The 23724-nt window shown below is 42.3% G+C and overlaps 1 protein-coding gene across 1 annotated transcript in view; it reads left to right on the top strand.

Annotated features, from left to right (window-relative positions):
* The window catches only part of itgb5 (integrin, beta 5), a 56461-nt gene extending 35684 nt beyond the window's left edge, over positions 1-20777 (top strand). Inside the window, exons 12-16 of the mRNA XM_080785882.1 lie at positions 9862-10084; positions 11718-11818; positions 14910-15029; positions 15552-15718; positions 16668-20777. Of these exons, the coding sequence (XP_080642008.1) occupies positions 9862-10084; positions 11718-11818; positions 14910-15029; positions 15552-15718; positions 16668-16763 (707 nt within the window). The 3' untranslated portion in view covers positions 16764-20777. The remainder of the gene's footprint in view (positions 1-9861; positions 10085-11717; positions 11819-14909; positions 15030-15551; positions 15719-16667) is intronic.
* The last annotated feature ends 2947 nt before the right edge of the window (positions 20778-23724 follow it).

The raw sequence follows: 23724 nt of genomic DNA on the forward strand, positions 1-23724 counted from the left end.
GAGTGACAACAGAGAAGAGGCGTTGCATCGCAATGCGCTGTGGGGCTTCCGGGCTTGTAGATCGGCTATTTTTTGAAAATGTATTATATCAATATTTTGAAAGTGTTCAATTATTAAGGATATGGCCTATTTTGGTCATAATACATTCTTTATATTTTGATTACTTTATAGATTTAAGTTATGCGTCATATCTGCCCTATGGAATTTTTATTTACAAAGCCTAAAAGGAAAACAAAATAAATGACATGTATGTTTTATTTATGTTCAAAGCCCAAAACGAGTATCTAGACGTCTGTAACATTGCGAAAATGCATTTTCCTTGTGTTGTCAGTGTGGCGCTTTGGGTGCCATTAAGTGTTGAGCTGAAGTAAAAAGCAGCTGAGGAGTGCTTGTTTACACTCTGAGATTTATCAAGGCTAAAAGCCTCCGTCAGTTTTTTTTGAGGTTTTATCTTTGTTGTGAATGCATCGCTTTGCTTTTCCATCCCTCAATTGGCAGTCTTATCTGAATTGTGTGTGTGTGTGTGTGTGTGTGTGTGTGTGTGTGTGTGTGTGTGTGTGTGTGTGTGTGTGTGCGCGCGCGCGTGTGTGTGTGTGATCGTGCTCGTGGCGCGCGCCCACAACAAAGACTGTAACCCTTAAAAGGAGACCCTGCCAATGTAAACTGCTAGCCACTTTAGCATAGCACGGGACCACAGATCACGTTTTTCCCCGCAAAGCATGATGGGGGTCTGTTGTTTATTACCTTTGTTCTCTGTCAGACTAGTACAACACGAAGTTGTCTGAGCTAACACTTTGAGGTTATGACCAAAGAGTCTTGACGACACATATAATCTAATCCCGCAGCCTACTGTATAATTAAGCCATGTGGTTTTTGGTGACATTGTGTTCTGTTGTCACAGCCTTCATTAAACTCAAGTCTTCCCAGGCTCTGGGAGGGGCGCTCTGCTACAATAGATATATCTAGGCCTAGCCTGCCTGAAATTAATGTTCAAAGAACCCCACCAGTTCTCATTTTGTTCCTTTTTATTACATTTCAGACCAGAACCAACTACACCCAGACGGTATATTTATAGTCTGGTATACAACAACTCTTTGTGATGTGGTTCAAAAAGAAAAATATTATGTATATAGTTCAGACATGATTATGATCTCTCAAAGTTTTTATATATATATAATCATTATTATTTTTTATTTTATTATTATTTTTCTGATGCAACCTCAAGGACTAATTCTAACCATGGTATGATATTTTAGGACCTGGCAGTCAAATCAAAATCAGGAGATGTTGGTTGGGCAGTAGATTTCCTTCCAAATTCCACATGTGAACCCTGCTAGCCTAATTCAAGCACACCACAAATATTCCAAATATTCGAAGTACTGTTTTGTTTTGTTTTGTTTCTTCTCCTCCAACCCCGCTGACAGCAGGAAGCACAGCTACAGTATGCTTCTTATGACAGACACACACACACACACACACACACACACACACACACACACACACACACACACACACACACACACACACACACACACCTCTGGGACATAGTTGGCTCTGTGGCTGCCAGCGAGGAAGTATTTCTCTCTCTCTCTCTCTCTCTCTCTCTCTCTGTCAACATTGGGAGGGAGAGGGGAGCTTCTATTCACATAACAGAGCGTGCCAGTCCTTCTGCATTTAACCTCACAGCATCACACCAACACTTCCCTCTGCATGTCGCCCAACTGCATCACACCGACATTCCCTCATCTGCATGTAGTCTCACTCACAGCGTCACACAAGAATTCAGGATGAGGGTTGCCGAGTTCTTCAGGGCAGCCCGGTGACCTGCAGCTCTGTGGGGGTCAACCAGTCCAGAGAAAGAATTCAGTCTTAATGTAAATATAGGAGAACTGTGTCTTCTTGGAATGTGTTTAGATTGAGAGGCCATTGGTCTGTGTATAAACACTGTATATAGATAATCTCACTACCATTATTGTTCTGGTATTGTGTAACTTTTTCAGTTGTAGACTAAAATGTGGATGCCACAAACACCCTCCCAATGGCTGATGTTGTTACCAATGAACAATGAACGGTACAACTGGAGAGTTGAGTGAATTATCTTCAATCAAGAGGGTGAAGCCTGTAGTTGTAAGATGGTGTCTAAAAATTAAGCATCAGCATTATGCTTTGAACTACTAGACAGCTCTCTTTCTTTCTTTCTTTCTTTCTCACTCTCTCTCTTTCCATACGAGATGAGTTTATGATGAGTCAAGTACTATTTAGACATTCTGAAGTGGCAAGCAGGACATATTTGGAAATGTAAGAGTGTGGTTGGATTGGACTATAGTTCATTTTGTGGGCTTGTTGTAAAACATGCTGCGTGGGTTTACTTTCTCCTGTTTATTCTGAAGCCACTTCCTTCTCATTACTCATTGATATGCCATTGTCAGTCGCTTCTACTAATGGCCTGGCTTCTTGTCTTCTAAACATGGGCCTGTCACTTTGCTCAGTGTACTGTACAATTTGTTTTAAAACTGTGGGCACTGGGCAACGATGATGATGATGATGATAATGTGTAAATATATATGTTCTGGCTTGCTTTGGCTCAGAAAGCTGAACTCTGCTCTAGATTCCATATTTATCCTTACATAAAGCCAGACGACGAGACATACTCAAACATACAGAGTGCCTATAATTCACTCGGTCTTACACATTCTGGGGGCCAGTGCATTGCGGCCTGGGAATGCTCATCACTAGCCAAGTAAAACTCCTCCGAGCAATGTGTGTGCTTTTTGCTGTGTGCTTGTATGAAGACAATAGTTTAGGTACATGTGTTTGAAGAACTGAAAGCAGGGCAATGCCATTAGACCTTACTATACATTTGTGTCTGGATGGGTTGGACTTGGTCTGAGGCCATCTGGAGTTTAGGCTCTGAGTTATGATAGCCCTGTCAGTCCTTTTCAGTGTTCTCTCTCTCTCTCTCTTTCATCGCTGATGTTTATATGGTGCAGCAGCACTGATGCGAGATATGAATTAACTCAGTGACCTATATCTACTGAATAGAGGGAGAGCCTGCCTACCGCAGCACGGGAGAACACACAACAAACAGCGCAGGGCCAAGTCTCTTTTTATGGCTTGATTCCATTCTGTTGAGTATTTCATTCCCTTGTGCCCTCGGTCACTCCCTCTTATACTTTTCTGACATCATTGTTAGATGTTTATTTGCAAAGCTGTTGCTGTTGTTTATACCTTGTCGTATGATCGTAATCACGAAAAGAACACGTTTTCCACAGCCGTACAATGACGTGTCAATTTGACATAATCTTTTGCTTGGCTAGGCTACTGGACAATGCTCCTGTCCAGCCTCTCCCACCCCTCACTGGGGAAAATTCTGGGAGGAAAACAGAAACGGGGCGAGTCTTCTTGTTACCCCTGTGAGCAACCTCATTATGACAGACGAACAGGGGGAATAGCGGGGAAGGAACACATTCCACCCCTCAAAACAGCTGTGTTTATCATCCATCCACCGTGTTTCTCCTCCCCATCGCGCCATGTCATGATGACCAGACAATAACCCACAAAGAAATTAGCTGACTTATAGAGCTCACTAAGAAAATATGTTTTGCACTACTTTGTACAAAACATCTGTTTCAAGATGTCGTGATGATTACGGAATGTGAGCTTTAGATTCCTGTCAGACGTTTGCATGCTTCAAGTACTGCGTTTGTGTCCAAATTAATTCTCTCTTGGCGATGTGCCAGTCTCTCAATCTTGTGAATGAGTTTTTTTTGCTGTGAGAAGATCAAATTACAGTACTATTCTGTACTATAGGACATGGGATCATGCTTTCCGGTTATTTACCATAATTGAATACCACAGGTCCATACTGTAGTGTAGTGTATAGGCGAGTGAATCACGTTATGCCAGGGGAATGGTTCTATCTATTTCTATGGAAATATCTCTGCTGAATCAGCATGTACAGTAAAGGTTTAGTGGATAAATGTAAAATAGAGATAGCTGCCTGCAATTTAAATCATACAGAGTTTATTTCTCCTCTGTTACATTCACACACACATCATGGTTGGAAAACTTTCAGCAATACAACTCAAAGTTAAACAGTTTAATTTTGTCATGGTTATCACAATGACTACATGATCCATGTTGCGAAAAACAGCCTAGTGTTCTGGCTCTCAAGGGTGGCAAGTTGGCAACCTTAACAATATCCACATGCGCACTTGCACACACGCGCGCGCACACACACACACACACACACACACACACACACACACAGCGACAATATGAGCAGAATGTGTAGGTATGTTAACAGCTCGTCATGACTTGTTTGACAGTGAGCATCTGACAAAGAAGCAGCACTTGAACTTCTTTTATCCTCCAAACTGTCAAGACAAAACTTGCCTGCATCCCCAACCAGTGGATATATCCCAGCAGCAGTGCCCCCTGTTCAGGACACATTCTCAGGCCTGGTTGTGTGACTGACTGAGGCCCTAATGCCACGCATGCCACTCGTTGTCACAAAGCCACTATACAGAGAGACACAGAAAGCGCCTTTTCCCCTCAGGCCATCAGAGCTCTGAACAATGACCCCAACTGCCAGGTCAGCTGTCTTTAACCTGTAAATACCCGCTCACCAAGAGAGCATATACTGTATCTTTGGGTAATTATCTTGCACAATCTTCTTACATAAATTGTACGTTTTAGATGTTATATACTGTATAGGCCACAAAGACAGCACAATGTATTTCCCCTTGAAAGTTTCTTCACCCTCAAGGATAAATAACGGCCCGGGTAGTTTATAAAGAAATTCCAGCAAATGGTGCAAAATACGTTGAACGGAAGATTGTGGCGTGGTTAAGTCCTGATGAGCATTTTCCTGATACGTTTACCGCTGAGCCACACGGAGGGTAAAACAGACGTTTGAATCTCGCATTTCTCTCAATTTCTTTCCTCCAATATGCTTTTATCCATGATTTGACAGTGCTCACTGAATGACGGTTCACTGAACATGAAATGAGTAAAGAAAGAAGGATCTGTGACCCATGAGTACAGATGATCTGTGGCCCTCTTGTGACTCGGGTTTCAGCCCTGTTGAACACTGAACATTCTGGAACTGCACCTGGAAGAAGGCTCTCCACCATTACTGCACTGCTACTTTTGCACTACCACAACAAGTAATGTAGAATGATAAAGGATATTTTAACAGCTGTCACAAAAATGACAGATCTACAAGCTCGCAATGCATTGCAGTGTCATGTGTTGTGCAGTGCCGTGCACAGACATTTAGAGGGACAGGTGCTCAAGTGAAAAAAAAGGGGCACCTTGTGCAGCGCGTGGAACCAGCCAGTTGCCTTAATTTATTTATTATGAGATGTATAGATTTCTCAAGAATTGATCAATGTCACCATGTTCCACATAGTATACAGTGTACTTTTCAAAAGGGCACATTGACAAAAGGGCAGGGGGTGCTCTAGTACCCCCTAGTGTCTATCTGTGCACGCCACTTTTAGATTCACTATTTTCAACAAAGCGATGTGGTGTTGCGGGGGGGGGGGGAGGAGACACGACAGTAAGGGGTTAGTATAGACTCGTGGTGGACCCTGGTCAACAGTCTTAAAATGTCTGCAATGGTATATCTCCCTTGCAAACATACTGCTTAGTTTAAATTTAGTTGGGCAGGTATTTATTGGGCGCCCGCTGGCCTAGTGGTCCAGGCGCATGCTGTCAGGCTCTGGCCTGACAGCAGGTCGCGTGTTCGAGTCCCGTTCATGACGACCTTTGCTGCATTCTCTCCCTCTTTCCTGTCTATCTTCACTTGTAACTATCAATAAAGGCAAAAGGCCAAAAAAAACGAATCTTTAAAAAAAGAAGGTAGGTATTTATTCATCCCTGAGGGGAAGTTGAGGCCTTAAGCAGACCTCACCAAAACAACAAAAAATACATTATTGTCTAAAAACATTATTATTATACATCACTGAAAGCTGTATTTATTATAAAACAAATCTGACATCTGACTCTCTTTATTAGCTTGGCTGACAGTGTCACCACAATCTGTTTGAACATTTACTCACAATGGTGATGGAGTTTGTGACCGACCAAAGTTCTTCTCTGTCGGTGCCAAATTCTTCTCTTTTCAATATATCACGATATAAATCTATTGGCATTGCTGTAATGCATTTTTACTCTGTATGTGATGTTTTATGTCCTATTTTAGACAATTACTCACACTGGCTCCATGCGGTCAGTGTATGCCTATTTGTATCCATAACGAACAGACAATGAATGAAACACACGCCGCTGTGGGAAGAATGCTGCAGTCGGCACCGCCCCCCTGTTGCTTACGCTAACCCAAGTGACCCAAGTCTCCTCCCAATACACACGCAGAATTCCCTGTCCATTATTACCGTAAACTTGAAGGCAGGCTAACACCTGGATTTCATTAGCACCCTCCAGAAGGTTAGACCATCCACCTTCGCAGTGCTATGTATGCACCTTTTAGTGAGATGACCGTTACGCAGAGGTGTTAACCTCTATAAAGGAGACATTTCCTGTACTTTAACAGCAGCTCCTGGGAATACTGTGATCCGATCTGACCTGAGTGTGTTTTTTTTTACTGCCAAGTATATATATGACCACCACATGAACCCTATAGCAATCCTATCGGAATGAGAATCAGAAGAATCAATCTTTATTGTCAATTGGTGAAAAACTTGGTTGCGCAGCCTGAGTCATCATTGCAGTTAGAAAAGATAGAGAAGAGAAGAGCATAAAGTGCATAATATGACAATGTGGGTGCATAATAAATAACAGGCCGTTCGGCAATCGGCTTTGAATAAACTTAAGGCTTTGGGTTTTGACAGTGTATCACTTCAGTGGGTGAGGTCCTACTTGATGGGAAGGAAACAGGTGGTAGACATGAATGGCACCCTGTCCTCGCCGCTAACTCTATCAAGTGGGGTCCCCCAGGGGAGCATTTTAGGTCCACTTTTCTTTTTATTATATGTCAATAATATGAAGTCAGCCGTTGACTGCAACTTACTTCTTTTTGCGGATGATTCAGCACTGGTAGTCTCTCATAAGGAGAAAACAGAGGTTGAAAAGCTACTTAGTGCTGAACTCCTTAAATTCAGTGTCTGGCTATCAGACAACAAACTATCTCTTCATCTTGGTAAAACTGAGTCCATTCTCTTTGGGTCAAATTACAAACTGAAGAAGTCTCCTGGGTTTAAAATATTGGTGGGGGACTTGGAAGTGGCAGCCAAGGAATCCATTACTTACCTGGGGTGCATTTTGGACAATAAGCTTTCAGGAGAAAATATGGCACAAAAAGTAGTTTCAAAGGTAAGCCAAAGAACAATTTTTTTAGCTAGAATATCTAGCCTTTTAGATACAAACACCCTAAAGATCCTGGCTGGGGCTCTTGTACAATGTCAATTTGACTATGCCTGTACATCTTGGTATACTGGCATTTCTATGACCCTCTAGAAGAAACTCCAGACCTCTCAAAATAAATTGGTTAGAGTGATCCTGAAGTTGCATCCTAGAACTCACCTTCTCCCTGCCCACTTCACCAGTCTGGGGTGGCTTAAAGTGGAGGAGAGAGTATCCCAATTTAAAATGTGTCTAGTTCACAGAATTAGAAATAATATAGCACCCAAATATTTCAGTGACTATTTTTCAACGGTTAGTGATACTCACAGGCACTACACCAGAGGGAGCCCTACTGATTTTAAACCCTGCCTTTTTCATAACAATATGGGAAAAACATCATTCCTGTACTCGGCAGCAGTTCAGTGGAATGGCTTGCCTTCCAGCCTCAAGGTGACCAGTTCCTTTGATATTTTTAAATCCACATTAAAAAGATGGTTGGCCGAAAACATAGTGTAAATATAGTGTAGAATAGATAAATGGCATAAATGAAAAAAGAAAAGAAATCCAGTTTTATTGGTCAGTTTATATGCATTTTGTCCTGTTTCTTGTGTTTTTGTTTTGTTTGTTTTTTGCCTCCTGTTTTTGTCTGTATTGTACCGTTTATTGTCTGTTGCTCCCCTTCCCCTTTCCCCAAGAGGACCACAATGGAAACAAGCCTAACAGCTTTCTTGTGAATTTATCCTTTTGAAATATATTTTCAATAAAGTATTCAATCAATCAAATCAAACACACACACACACACACACACACACACACACACACACACACACACACACACACACACACACACGTGAATCAGTTCAGTCTGTGCATCAGAGTTAACTCTTGTTCAGCAGTCTAATTGCTGATAACTAAAAACCGTTCAAAGTACTGCTCCCGATGTTCCTGTAACGCTTGCCTGGCCGTGGGTGCGGCAGTGGGATGAACAGGCTGTGGCTGGGGGTGGTGAATGTCCCTGATGATACTTGTAGCCTTAGCCAATAGCCACGCAACGTCTCATGTATTTCCTGGAGGGGGGGGGGGGCTCCCCTCCCCTCCCACTGCACTGCACTGTTCGCACCACCCTCTGCAGTGCTCTACGTTCAGCAGTTTCCGAACCAGGCAGCGGTGCCACTTGTCAGAACACTCTCTATGGTATAGAGAGTCACTCTGAACTTTCTCAGGTGGCAATAGAGTCTTTGTTGGGCTTTTTTTTCACCACTTTTGTAGTGTGCGGCCCACTTCAGGTCCTTCGAGATGTGTATCCCTAGGAATTTGAAGTCGGAGACCTGCACCCTCTCCTGCTTCCTAAGATGATCAACCTGTAGCAATAGGACTGTCACATCTTAACCAAATAAACCCTCTATTCTATACTTTGTCCTCTCTGTTTTTCCTATTCTGAATTTCATAATTGGTGAAAATGTGATGGAAATAGCAGATCTACAAACTTTTCACCGGAGATATTTGTTGTAGAGGGGGGGAAACGGAGAGGTATAGAGTATAGAATACAGGGTTTATTTGGTTAGGATGTGACAGTCCTATTGCTACAGGTTGATCATCTCACAGCTTCATGTGAACATAAGGGTAATATTAAGGCTTTTTCCCTACCTGTTGCAAGCTGCAAAATCGCTTCTCCTCCACATATAGACCTTGAATTCTCACACATTTTCTAGCTTGCAATTCTTTGTGTTTGTCTTGATGTTCATGTCGCGTGCCCCATTTCCCGCAATCTACACTTTTGCCAGCTGTGATAATGTCTTAATGAATGCGTTCTTTGTGAAGTGTCTTGGGAAGCAACTGCCGTAGAAAAGTGCTTGTCCAGCAATGCTTCCCCCGATTACAGCTGCCGTCTTATCTGTCAAGGCTTCCTCTTGTCTTAGAGCGTGTGCAGTGCGACGAACCACATAAGACAACTGAAACGAATCGATGTATCAATAAGGGCTACACGGCTCACACCCCGCCTGAGGCATTGCCTCTATTATAACCACATGAACGGTACCCTAGCATCCCTATTCAAACATTCGCTGAAAATAGCAGATCTACATTCTACAATATCACAACACATCATTTTGTTATTTCTCATGGTACAAAGAAGTAGGGGAACAAGTATATCGTCTGTGCACAACTTTCAGGATTAAAATAAAGAGAAACGGGCTCTTCCTCAGGAAGGAAGTCTGAGAAAATAGGATGGTCATTATAACGGTGTTAATAATAACTCCTCTGGTCGGGCGAGAGGAATCCCTGAAGTACACTATGTGTGTACAGTATGTGTTATGTGTCCACCTAGTTACAATGAGGGCTTTATTTTCGGAATAATATACGTTGAGTCAGTTCTATTACAAGGTAGGATGTGTATAGGACATCTGAAACTGTAAGGAGTGTCACAATAACCAATCATTTAGAAGGATTATTATTAAGTGTTGTTGATCTCCTGCCTTTCCTTCCTTCCTTTCCCAGGCCACGGAGAGTGCCACTGTGGGGAGTGTAAGTGCCACGCCGGCTACATCGGCGACAACTGCAACTGTTCCACGGAGACGTCGTACTGCATCTCAGACGACGGTCAGATCTGCAGCGGGCGAGGCCGGTGTGTGTGCGGGCACTGCCAGTGCACGGAGCCGGGGGCCTTCGGAGAAACCTGCGAAAAATGCCCCACCTGCCCCGACGCCTGCGGCACTAAAAGGTAATGGAGCTCAAGTCCGATTCCTCGTACGAACGCATATACAGCAGGGGTTCTCAACATGTGGGTCGCAACGCAAACCCCTCGAGTGGTCGCCAAATTAATTATTATTTTCTGAATGTGCGTGTTTGTTTGTTTTTTTACTTTGTTAAGTAGAAGCACTAACACATTTTTTTTTTTCAGAATATACTTTCTACTTTTGTTTTGAATCTATAGACCGATTCACAGAGGGTTTCCTGGGTGCGGCCATTACTGAGGTGTACCATTAAGTGCAGCAGCACTGATTAGCTACACCTGGTCTACAGAGCACCTGCTCCATGTATTACACCTCAGTAATGGCCGTGCCCAGGGCACCCCTCTGTGAATCGGTCTATAGTCAAAAGCAAATACAAAGCATATGGTGTTGCTGTGTGTATCCCAATGAAACCAAGATTGAATCCACTTGTTGGGTTCCAAAACCGGGCCCAACCATCTCATTAAAACAGCCGTAATATTACTAAAACGTTTAAGAGGGAGAGGGGTGGGAGCAAAGTATTTGGGGTATTTTTTGGCAAAACGGGGCTTACGATTATCCCATGGAGGGAATTAAGTTTCCGCTTCACCTAGCTGATGTCTGCTCAGATGGTTACGAGTGCTTTGGGGAAGCAGTTAGGTCGTGTCCCAGAGTGTCTTGCTCGGGGGTCACTACAACAAACGAGACCGGGAGGTGAACCGGTGACCTTCAACATTAACAGATGGCCCCAAGCTACAACCCCATGCCCCTATGCTCTTACATGTTACTTTCATTTTACATTGCCATGACTGGAACCCTAGCAACATGACCTATGGTTCAAAATGTCAACCGTGTGCAGTTTGGTGCGAACATTACGTGAGTAAGGTTAACAAAACATTGGCCCGGAGGAGAGTCTTAAGCTTTTTCAGGTTTATAATAGAGAGTCATGCTTATTCATATTATTGGCAGATGGGTCAAAAGGTTCATAGCATTTGAAAGAAGGCAGAACATTGGAACGAGGAATGACTATCAGAAAAGTCAAACCGTCACCCGCAGTTCGGGTCAAGGATGAAGCCAAAACACTCGTTTAACTCACTGATAGAACTATCTCTACTTTGAAGAGAAGGAGCCCTTAAGAGAGAGATGTTAAGATGCATTTGCCTGCCATTTGTGACAGAGAAATGAAAGGTCGCATTCTCGTGTTAACTCATCACTCATCCAGACAATCTTTTGAGGTTGGGCTGCAGTGCCTCTCAGGAATCAAGAGAAATGGCTTCTATGTATTCAATCCATCCCATAGACACACATGGCTCTGGTTTTCCATGGTAAACGGCTATCTTTAAGGAATGATCTCTAACCCTTGACCTGACCTTAACCTTCAAGATGGGGTCTTCACCGCCCTCCCTCCTCTGAACATCACATTTGTTAACCTGGCAGATAGTAGACGACACAGAATGAAACGTGACCTGAACGATGGTAAAATGTCTTCTGGCAGCAGAAGCGCATAATATGTAAATTCTGCTTTTGATTTTCTGCTTCAAATGGTGTGCATGTGTGGATTAAATTGAATTAAATGTGGAGTTATTTCTTAAACTTTTAATGAAAGATGAAGATGGTTATTATTATTTAATATCTGCCCTCTAGGGAGTGTATCGAATGCAGGATTTTCAACTCTGGGCGTCTCGCTGACAACCAGACCTGCCAGCGCCTGTGCAAGGATGAAATCATCACTGTGGAAACCCTCAGTGAGTAGAACTCTTACATGTGTGCATGCGTGTCACACACACACACACACACACACACACACACACACACACACACACACACACACACACACACAAACATCTCAGCAGCTGGCTGGCAGGCAGGCAGAGAAGAGTGTTCACATCTGTGGCATCTGTAACAGTTTCACTCCAAACATTACATAGCTCTTCCACTGTCACTTTTTATTAGCCATTTCACCATTATTGTGGTTCTGCCCTGCCAAAATTCAGTATGGTGTTCAGGAATTTCAGTGAACGTCATTTCGGACATTTCACGCCTTTGATGTGTTACAGTAATCCCTGCTTACTGTCCACAATCAACCAGAAACTGTGTTAGATGCCGTTTGTGGGAGAGAAAAACTAAAAACATTCAACACCCTTTCTGTTGGCTATATTATGTTCAGTTAGTTTGTGTTGGCACTGTTTGTTTTACATCACCATTACATCACCTAATCAACATTAGACTTTAATATATTAGCGCCCCTCACTTCACACGGGTGTGATTTCTCTATTACTAAACCACTGCTGTGCTGGCCATCGCTGGTCTGTAGAGTGAAGCTGCAGTTTGACAGCATCTCCATGATGAAGATAAGCATAATGCAACTTCAGGTGCATTCCATGGTGCCAGACGTGTCGTAGTTCAACATCGACTTGGATGTGGTCCTTAATAAAAATTAACTTGACAGTTAATGAATAAAGCATACTATTTTGGGGGTTTAGAATTAGAATTTTATTTTTTTAATATAATAATAATGCAGTGATGACCCTCACAAATGGTCAGGGCGCCTGTTCAGGGGGGGGGGGGGGGGGAGAGGAAATGGGGGGATAGTATCTACCTCCACATGCGTTACGCCCCGCATAAAGTGTTTCACACAATTAAATGAATATGAAAACTGAGTGCATAAACATGCATAATATACAGAAATGGCACTGAAGGGTTAAGTTTTTTGAGAGCTGCACTACATCCAACACAGTTTATGTTTTATTGTGGACAGTATTGAACCTTTTGTGTGAAAATTATACAAGAAAACATGTTTAAATCATTGTTTAACATGGGCGTCAATGAGAAATTGTGTCACCTATTTCAGCATTTTTTCAATATGTTCCCCATACTTGGACTTTTTAGGACTTTGTTATTACTAACATATTTATGAAACAAAAAAACTTTGTGTTGCAATTACTTTGCGGTTGACCCCCTTTTTTTTCTTAGATTGCCTCTACTATAAGGCCTGTCTATTGGCAGCCATGAAGACATTGAAACGTGTCACACACATCTCTATAATTAGTTATGAGGGTACACCCTGTGCACAGTGGGCGGTTGTCCTCATGTTTATGTTATTATGTGGTGGGTTTTGGTCTATGGCACCAAGGACATCTTCACTCCCAGAGATAGGGTGCAATAACAGGCAGTGTATGCCAAACCCCTCATTTGGTTCAAAGAACGCAGCCCATTAAAGTATGAAATTCTATGTAGCGCCCCCCCCCTCGTTTCCCCTCTATAGGTGGTATGCCCCACCCACTAAACAAACAGCGAACTCTACCTGCTGCTATTAAGCTTTGTCCCCCAAGGGCCACTTTTAAAAACCTGGTTGCACTTGCAATAAGAAAAAACAAAAAAACAACTCCACCACCACCAGAATAAATCTATTATTGGAGTCCTGAGCTGAGCTGGGTTGTCATGGGTACAATTTGGGTGCTCACTGGCCATCACCATTGAAGTATTTGCCCTCAACTGCTTAAGTAGGCCTTTTCATTACGTTTTATTACTGCAAAGTTGTTGTTTTTACTTAGAACTTATTAAGGGTCCTCTTTTGCAATCAAATAATAATTTGACAAAAACAATGGCTGGCGCATTCTCTATGGACTGGAATAACAATAGTTATAATATGATTATACTAACTACTTATAGTAGACAGTACAATATATGAGCACTGCTCGATAACTAAGTGAAGAGATGCACAGCACGGCAGAAGGCTTCATCTCAACAGCTGGATTCCCAACATACAACATTATTTTGTATTTAATGTCCTATCCCATACACTAGCAGCGTTTAATTTATTCATTGCATTACTATACTATTTCTGAAGATCATGTAGCAAGCTTTATTCACACTGGTGATGAATGATCTAAATTGTCTGCGGAATGCTGTGCAAATGTCATTGGTGAAAGAAGTGTTAATTACAGCAACACAAATAAACAATTGCATTATACAGTGTCACATTATTGTACAAGAACAAATTATATTGATCAAAATGTATCCCCTAATGTACTATGCATGATAAATAGCTGAAAACTGCAATGAAATGCAAAAATTTGGCTGCAGCTGCAATTTAATGAATACCTCAATCCACCTTCTCGGGGGTCGTATGTCTCACCATTTCCTTTCCTTTGCTTAATACGCCCTTAAATGTTCAAATTTTCCAGAGTGTCAGACTTCTCAGAGTCCAGACTGTAAACCATTTTTCTATAAGTCCTGGCATCTCCTAAAAAAATCTACTTTGCTCACAGCCCAGCAGAGAACACTCGACTAATGTCTGGGAATGTATAGTACTAATAGTAAATGCACTGTGATGCAGTCTAGCACAGAAGAGCTGGTGAATGTTAGTCCAGTTAAAACTATTTTCAGACAGTTCCGTGTTGCCCCCTCCAGCCCCTGGCCCAGATATGAGCTTTTCACTGCATTCCCCATTCAGACATTTGACTGCCCTTAATGGTCTCCACATGTACATTCCGGAAACATCGTGCACAAAATAGACTAGAGGGGGGGTGGGGGGGTCAGGCCAGGCTGAGTCTGCTGACCTCACAATCCCTAATGGGCTTCAGATATTATATTTGATTTAGATAGAACTGAAAGCCTCGGTTTCCCTACCAGGGAAGGCATTCACTTCCCAATAGTGACTTCACAAGAAAGAAATGTGGACACTCCATAAAGTGTTTTCCTTTTTCTCAAATCAGAGCTGGCTTGCCCCCTCCCAATTTCTCTCCGTCCTCTCCCTCTTGTTCCCTCTATTTCTCCCTCTCATCAAAGCAGCCGTGATTGAAACTCTCTTTCTCCCATACTGTCTCCTTCCAGAATCCGAGGACCCCGGCGCTGTGCTCTGTCTGTACAAGACGGAGAACGACTGTGTCATGAAGTTCACGTACTCTGAGCACGCCAATGGACAGTCCGTCCTCACAACTCTCAAAGAGCCAGGTCAGAGCTCCCAACACTGTTAGTTCTTACAACAAGGAGAGAGGGGGTGAACAGAAGACCCTGTGAAATTACTTGAAACATTCCTTTGGCTGATTTGTACTAAATAGGCTATCCCAGTTTAATTTCTGGCTAATATTTCTAACAGGGCTGGGCTATATGGACAAAATCTAATATACTGATAGTTTGGTGACATGGTGACAATATAAAAAAAGAAAATGTCTGAATTTGTTTTGCAAATAGCACAAATTCTTTGAAATTATAAAACAAGGCTTAATTACCGTATTAAAATCAGGAGAAAACACAGGATAGATGCAAAAAAAAAGCCAGTGGCTTATTTCCATAGAGGTCCAAGTCCAAGCACCCAAAGGTGCCAAATCTGTCCGTGCATGTCACCCATAGGTATCATGATATCCAAGATCCCAGATGATACTGTATCTAGTCTCGTATCACGATATTGATATGATATAATGATATATTGCCCACTCCTGATTTCTAACATCCTGTCTGCCCACCTTCTCACAGAGTGTGGCGGAGCACCTGATGCCATGACCGTACTGCTAGCGGTGGTGGGCAGCATCTTGCTGGTGGGCATCGTACTGTTGGCAGCCTGGAAGCTGGTCATCACCATCCACGACCGACGAGAGTTTGCGCGCTTCCAGAGCGCACGTTCCCGCGCGAGATACGAGATGGTGAGATTGTCCCGCCTGCTAATCTTGACATCTGAAACATTTCTGCCCTCATCTCAGGTGCTGCTACTTAGGTCATGCAATGCTCTTCTAGTAAGCTGCATTTGCAACGAAACGTACCAGCTCTAATTGCGAGGTACACCGCTTAAAATTGAGACACACGAGTATGATATTTTACATGTGTTATGATCAAATAAGTCTGTGTCTTTGTGAAACTGTGCAACTTTGACTTAAGGGCATACATTACATTGCGGTCTAAAACTAAGGCACATGTGGACCACATCCCTCACATCCATGGCTCTCTGTGGATTGGGACAGCAGCAGAATCTGATGTGCGGTCTATGGCTATAAATAATTATCAGTGAGAACAGAACATAATATGTGACACATCCGTTGTGGCATAAACACCATGCGTTGATTGAAAGCATCAGGCCCCTTGGACTGCTAGAGCTGTCAGTTGTTGTTTTGTTTCCGTTTGTTTTTTAAAGCGGCAAGCCGGAACGATGAGGAAATTGAATATAATTGTAGCCACTTGAACCATACTGTCCTTATTCTGGGGCAAAGAGTTGTGAAAACAGCAGATCTACAAGCTCACAATAAACCGTCTATTTCTGACAAAGAGATTTAGTGGATCATGGATTGTCATCATGGATTGTATTAAAACTGCAATCCAGAATTTTTTGCAACACGCACTGAGCTTGTAGATAAGCTGTTTTTGCTAATTGTCACACTACGAAGTATAGGGCTTGAGTACTTAATCCACTTACCTGTAGTTCATTGACCTGGTACTTCAGGACTCTATACATTGTCCCCTCCTTTTTTCTTTCTCTTTGCCAAAAATAGCTGATCTACAATCTCACAACAGCTCGTAGAACTGCTTTTTTTTTTTTTTTTTTTTTTTCCCCACTAAGTGTCATCTAACATTATACTGTATGTCTCACTTTTCCCCAAGGCCTCCAACCCTCTCTACAAGCAGCCCATCTCTACCCACTCAGTAGAGACAGACTTTAACATGTACGGCAAGTCCTACAACGGGGCGGTCCACTGATCTCTCAGCCAGAGGGTCAGGGCACGGCAGGACCGGTCCAACTGACTAAACTCTGGAGATGTGGCATGGAGGTAGATAGTGAAAGCCCATTCCTCTGCACTGCCAGGACCTGATAGCAGGAGTGAAAGAAGCCCAGCTCTCGAATGTGTTGGAGGGGAAATTGCTGCCTTAATTCTTTTTTTTCTTGTCTGGAGCAGAATCCAGCTGATTGCGGAGATGTGACCTGACTTCTGTTTTAGTCCGATAATGGCGACCGAACTCTGCATTTCGGAGCAATGAAGCATGGACCACTGCGGCCTGTTTATAGGCAGAGCGGACAGGCTCCCAAGTATACCCCAGTAACGATGAGCCCCATCGATGTTATATAAGAGGAGGAGACTGACAGCTTGAGTGCGTTTGTCAACTTTTGCATTAAATGATAGCTCACATAAAAAATGCAGTTTGTATTGTACAGAGCAGGCAAGGCATTGACCTATATTTGTATGTATATTTTTTTAAACGCTGACAAATGCCTTTCTCACGACCAACTATGCATCCTACAGTGCTATACCCTCTCACCAAATGGACATTCATACGGCATCAGAGGATTCTACTTTCACAAGTTAATTCAAAGGAAAGATACATATTTTTGAAGTTGATTATGATGATATTGTGGTACTACTAACATTAAATGAGTAATAGACTTAACCCCTCTTACCCATGTTTTGCACAGAGAATACTAGGAATCAGTCATAAAGTGACTTAAAATAATCATTCCTTTTTTTTTTTGTACAACAGCACTTGCACTGCCTTCACTTGTTCCTTATTGCAGGATAGCAATACTTTTAACCTTTACACTCTTCTCTTAGTAATCCTCGGTGAACAGAAATAAAATGTACAGGTTAGATCATATATGTCAAACTCAAGGCCCGGGGGCCAAATCAGGCCTGTGAATGAATTATCTTTGGCCCGCAGGATGATATGGAATTAGTATTAGAACTGGCCCTCTGGTATATTGCACAGACCACCATAATACTACAAGTCCCACAATGCACTGCGAGTGTATTGTCACGTATCGAGGGCCCGCAAGCGTAAGCATGCGTCTTCTCTTCACTATTGATCAGCAGTGAAAGTATATCACTTGTGGTCAACTTTCAGCTACCCCTCTACACAAAAATGGCCCGTGTGTTGAAACACAGTCCGGTCCTCGACTTGTACCAATTTCTTTATTTTGGCCCACTGTGTATTTGAGTTTGACATCCCTGGGTTAGATGCTGTGTAAGCCCTAATATGGTTGACTGCCTGGCATCTCATTCCCAGACACCATGGTAGAATCTTTGATCTGTTATACCTAACTGGCATACAGTACCATAGAATCTATGGTATGCGCATATTCCATATTAGATGTGCTCTATCTATGGCATAGATGGAGCACATCTAATGTGGAATATACGCTCTCCACCCTGTTCTTTGAGATCTCGAGAAGTACCGGTAACTATATATAAAGGCTTTTGGGTTCACTGGGAAGTGTGCAGATAACATGATGGCCTGTCCACCCTTCTTTCTCAGGGAGGAGCAGAGGCACTGAGAGGTTTCTAGGGGTGGTAACCAGGGTCATAAATCCTAACACAACTGTTCCCACAGGAAGAGGAGGGGCCTTAAAATGGCATTGGCGATCTAACTTGATTTAGCCCGGAGGGATCAACTTTGGGGTGGTGTGAAGGGTTTTCTGTTGTCTTTTTGTGACGGTCTTGGTGTGTGTGTGTGTGTGTGTGTGTGTGTGTGTGTGTGTGTGTGTGGTGTGCATGTAAGCATGCATGAATGGGTATAAGTAGTAATAGTGTATGTAGGCGTGCTAAATGCAGTATCCATAACTTCAAACTCTCACAATCGCCTGTTTACATGACTTCCTGCTTTATCTTGGCACAGTATAGGGAAATGCTTTGACCCAGACCTAGCATGTCTGTTACAAAGTAACGCCAACAGTTCTGTACAGTGTTCACATGGACATGGACCACAACATTTATACAATACTGCACACATGACGGATATGCAAAAGAGCAATAAACTGATTGACTTTAAAGCAAATTAATGTCTTTCTTTAGCCAATTCTGTTTAACGCCTACAGGGCCTAGATTGTTTGAGAGAAGGGAGAGGACAGGTGGCATGAATTGGTGGTCTGTTTCTGCCCTATGACTGACTATGTAACTGTGTGTGTGTGTGTGTGTGTGTGTGTGTGTGTGTGTGTGTGTGTGTGTGTGCACTCACTTTAAAGTATCGGAAAACATCTGTTTTTGCTGGTTCTCGCTCCCAGTAACCATGCACCCCTTACCCCAACATACACACCATGTTTGAACCTCTGAAGATGTATGGTCTCTCTCTCACTCGCGCGCACACACACACACACAACTTGCACGCATACACAGACAGGAAGGGTGGTCTGTTGTTTCCCTCTCTGATGTAATAATTTACACCTCCCTCCTTGGTAGCCACTATCCCGTTTCTAATTTCTATAAATTCTAGAGCATTTTAGGACCAAACCTGATTAATTCTATGTTTTTCATGGTTGGCTTTTTAGGTGTCTTGAAGACTAAATTGACCAAAGTTTAACCACACTTAAGTTCAACTACATGCAGTATATTCCTAGCTAATTGCTTGCATTGATGATCTGCAGTATGTTTGCTCTCTGCTTCCAGCTGCCATGTTTGGAGGATAAAATCAACTTCGGGCAACTTGGGGGAAACGACTGGTGTGATGTGGAACATGTCTATGAGACTGTAAGGGTTGTTATTCCTGCCTGGAGTGAGCTCATAAATCTCTTAACCCCTCCCTCCCTTTTGGAGTGGGCAGGATACACGGAGCACTGCCAGCTCAGTGAAGTCACCCATAGGGTGTGACTGTCAGTCTGTCTTTCTCTCAGCGCTCTGTGCCCTCCAGGGACATGGTGTAGACATTATTGAACAGAGGGGGAAAAATAAACGCTGTAGGCATAATGTTGATCAAACGTAATCTCCAGTGTAGAGACTAGAGAGAAGACCTGGTCCTCATTAACACAATCAATGCATTAATTAGCTGTCATTGAGTGACCCAACAAACTCAAGGGATGATGGAGATCGAGGGATGTAGGTAGAATACACCTACCACATCTCGGTTTACTGTTTATATGTTTAAATGGCCCTTGTGTTTTTCAACATTCCCCCCCCCCCAACACTTATATTTTTATTAAATAGTTGTAAATAATTGAAAATGGTTCTATACAGTTGATTCAGTTTAATACGCACAACACTCATTATGTGCAAACATTCCTGGCAATTAAAATAATTCGGATTCTGAAAAATAGCTACTATACATACAGTATATCACTGTCTGTGCATAAAGTCATTTGAAGGTTTTACTTCCTTTTCTTTTCCCATCTAGCCCAGGTCCTCACACCCATATGAAAATCTTTTCTCACGTCAAAGGTTTATTTATTTTTACTTTTAATTCCTCCTTTTTGGTATATATATATATATTTTTTTTTTAGTTTCATGTCCTCCCTCTTGTTTCCTTACTTTTTTGTGTGTACTTAATTTGTTCTCTGCTGCTGTCTCAGCAATGCTGAGTCAGTGTTATGTCACTTTACCGTTTACCTCAGTGAAATGGAAAACGACACGCAAAGCAAAAAGTAGCACCACACTACAATTTGCCTTTTGGATCCATCCACCCCCATTTCGATGTGTGTAAGGGAAAGTCAATAACTGACACAGTCGCACTCGTCACTGACATGTTTGGCAACAGTGGAATGCTCACTGTATTATGCTTTTCAATCTTGAGAGGGAAATTCCATTTGACAATTGTTTTATTTATCACTCAATAAGAACATCAATGACAAAAGCTTTATTTTTCAATACTCTCTCTGTTGTACTCTCTGAGCTGCCTTGTAGGCTATTGTTCGTTGCAACACATGTTCAACCAGCATGCAATCCTCATTGTTACTTACATATCAATCATGCAGTGTCAGACCCCACACCATGTCAACACCTTGTCAGAATTAAAATCAAGACAATTTATTGCACATTATTGACTAATTAGCATTGACTGCCGTAAACACGCTATGGACGGAAGCTGTGACAGCTTTTTCTTTGTTGGTGGATTAACATGTCATTGTCATGTAATTGTTTTGTGTAAACTACTACAGCCTAGTTCCCAGGTCCGGACACAGAGACAATATGAGGAGAATGGGAGGTTTTCAGACGTCCATGTTTGTGTCAGCAGCTTGCACACCACCAGGCCTCTTTGTTGGCATTTAAACACACACTTCCATGCATATGACATCAGGGTGTGCTGCCCTCAGATGGTTGCTCTCACCATGCTAACTGCATGAATTAGGCCAAGTTATTCACTAGGCCTAGGGCCTGTTGAATACTATTTAAGTAGATCCCTGATGTCATATGCCCATACCCTGTTGTATATTGGTATCCCCATATCCACACTTTTCCTGGGCTGTGTGTGCTCCAGTTCCTGTCGATTTGATCCAATGAAAGCCAATGAAACTGGTCAGATGACCAATGATATCCAATGAAATCAACAGGAACTGGAGCACACACAGCCCAGGAAAAGTGTGGATATGGGCATATCGGTCAGTTCTGTATTTCTGGACAACCTAGAGCGTTTTGTGACTTAACTCTCAAGTCATAGAATTTATCACAATGTCACATTGCTGTGATTTGCTCTGGTTGTTGAAAACCTTACTGTTAATCCTGTTGAGTGCTTAAACTAGCGGCTACAGTAAAACAAACCTAGATGGATAGGCTACCCCTCTTCCTTCCATTTGTGATGTTGACGTCACTAATTCATACGGATTCTTGCAATTGGATGACCTAAAGTACCTATACTGTATATGTCATCAAGATTACATAATATCTGAAATGGGATTACAAGTAGGCCATGTATACAGAGAAAGACCAAAGAAGTAACCAACAAATCGAAAGATTCAGTGACTGGTGAGTTGTGTGGGTGCATCCCCAAAGCTGGTTTAAATCATGTAATTACATATTGTGAACAGTGATGTTGCTTTGTCTGCTGTGGTGTGAAATTCCACATTTGTAGACCGGGGATCTCAGATTTCTTTTAATATTGCTCCCCCTGTAGGACATTTGGGATATAAAACATTTTTTATTTACCTTCATATTTTCCATTAAACTATTCTTCGATTATTATTATTTCAGATCACCATATGAATTTGGTACAGGCCTGTCATTTGGTACAGGCCTGTCCATATCACATGGAGTAGAACACAAAATATGAACATTCCAAATTGAAAGAAATTATGGTCCTTGAACAATTTGAAATTACTTAAATATCCAGGCTTATGCTGCCATCTATTGGATGAAACCTGCCATTAAAAATATTTTTGTAAGGCTTGTACTATTGGTGACTTTTATATGTAATGAATGAAATCTCAGTTACTGCATGAGCATTAATTAAGGTAGGAAAACATTTTTGGCCAAATAACTCATACCATGTGAAGACATCTTAGAAACCCAGCATGCTTCTTGTAGCCTTTGAGCAGTTCTAGGGGGGCATATCTATTGATTATTCGTTGTGATTATTTTATTGTTCCTTTTTTTTATTCAAATTTACTATTTTACTATTACTATTTTTTATTTCTTATATTGGTATCAACAAATTAACATGAAACATTTACAAATTGTTTTTTAGACTGGCTTGAGATTCTCCACATTCTGGCCTTTGTGGAGCAACCAGCCCCACTTGGTTGGATCAAGAAAATTGCCTAGTAGGTGGGAGAGATCCAGGAGGCAGATAGACCAACCTGGACACCACCTTGCACCAATTATATGTCATCTGGTTGGGCCATGGCAGCCGTTGCAAGAGTGCACCACCATCAGGGACAATGCGTAGACAACATCATCTGGACATTGACTTACTAAACAGAGCTGTGGGGTAAGCTGACAACTCATATGTGAACAAGGTTTTTGTGTTAACAGTCCCTGTTCCTGCCACAACAAGGCGCTGGAACAACTGTTTAGGGTCGATCTCCAGACGTTCTCCTTCAATGGCAATGTAAGTTGAGGCAGAAAGTGTGGTGACCTGATCTCTCTTGCGGAATGTGTGCTGCTACCGATTTGCCCTGCATAGATTATGGCATGACCAACTGACTGCTCTTTCTACATTCAGACTTGTCAGCTATGACTCCATATAACAGACTATGCAGTTCCCTCAAATCCCGGGAGGGTTTTCGTTCAGAAGAGTAGTTCAGGATGATCTGCACATTCTTGGCATATCTGGTCATCCTAGCAGCTGACCTGTCCTTATGGACCACTGCTTGCTTGATGTCTTGAAGGCCGTGCAGGTCACTTCTCTCATGGCAATGTTGAATTCTCCACATGCTGGGATGGACAGCAACCATATACGACTTATCGACTGTTCAAACAACCCGACCTCTTGTCAGACAACCAACCGCCTTAATGTTCCTCATTAAAACTTGTTCAAAATACAGGTCACTGTGTATATTCCTGCCCAGTAGTTCTTGGTTCTTCTCAGGACAAAGAGGCCACAACAAACTTGCTGTATACATGTAGATGAGTATCCTGAAGCTTTTCCATCTTGTTCAAGTACAAGACAAAGGACTTTGTGTATAGTTGTGATGTCCTGAAGCAGCCAGAAAAGGTAACATCTCCTTAAGAGCTTGTAGATAGCAGCCAGTTTCCTGTGCGACCAGCCCTGATGAATGCATGACAGAATAGCAACAGGAGTCACATGAGCCAAATCTTGGCTGTGCAGTGTTCGCTCAGAGATTCATGCCATTCAGCCATACTTTTTTCTTTTTTTATATATAAAATAAAATAAATTTAACTGGGGCTAGCTGTAGATTATAAATGAGATAGAACGAACTATAATAATATAGGTAATAATATAAGTTATTTTGCACTCCCCGGGGAGTCTGTGTCGTGTGGGGTGAGGGTGGACAGTAAAAGTGTGT

Source organism: Protomyctophum bolini (genome assembly GCF_963924005.1).
Source record: "Protomyctophum bolini genome assembly, chromosome: 16".
Taxonomy (NCBI): Eukaryota; Metazoa; Chordata; class Actinopteri; order Myctophiformes; family Myctophidae; genus Protomyctophum; species Protomyctophum bolini.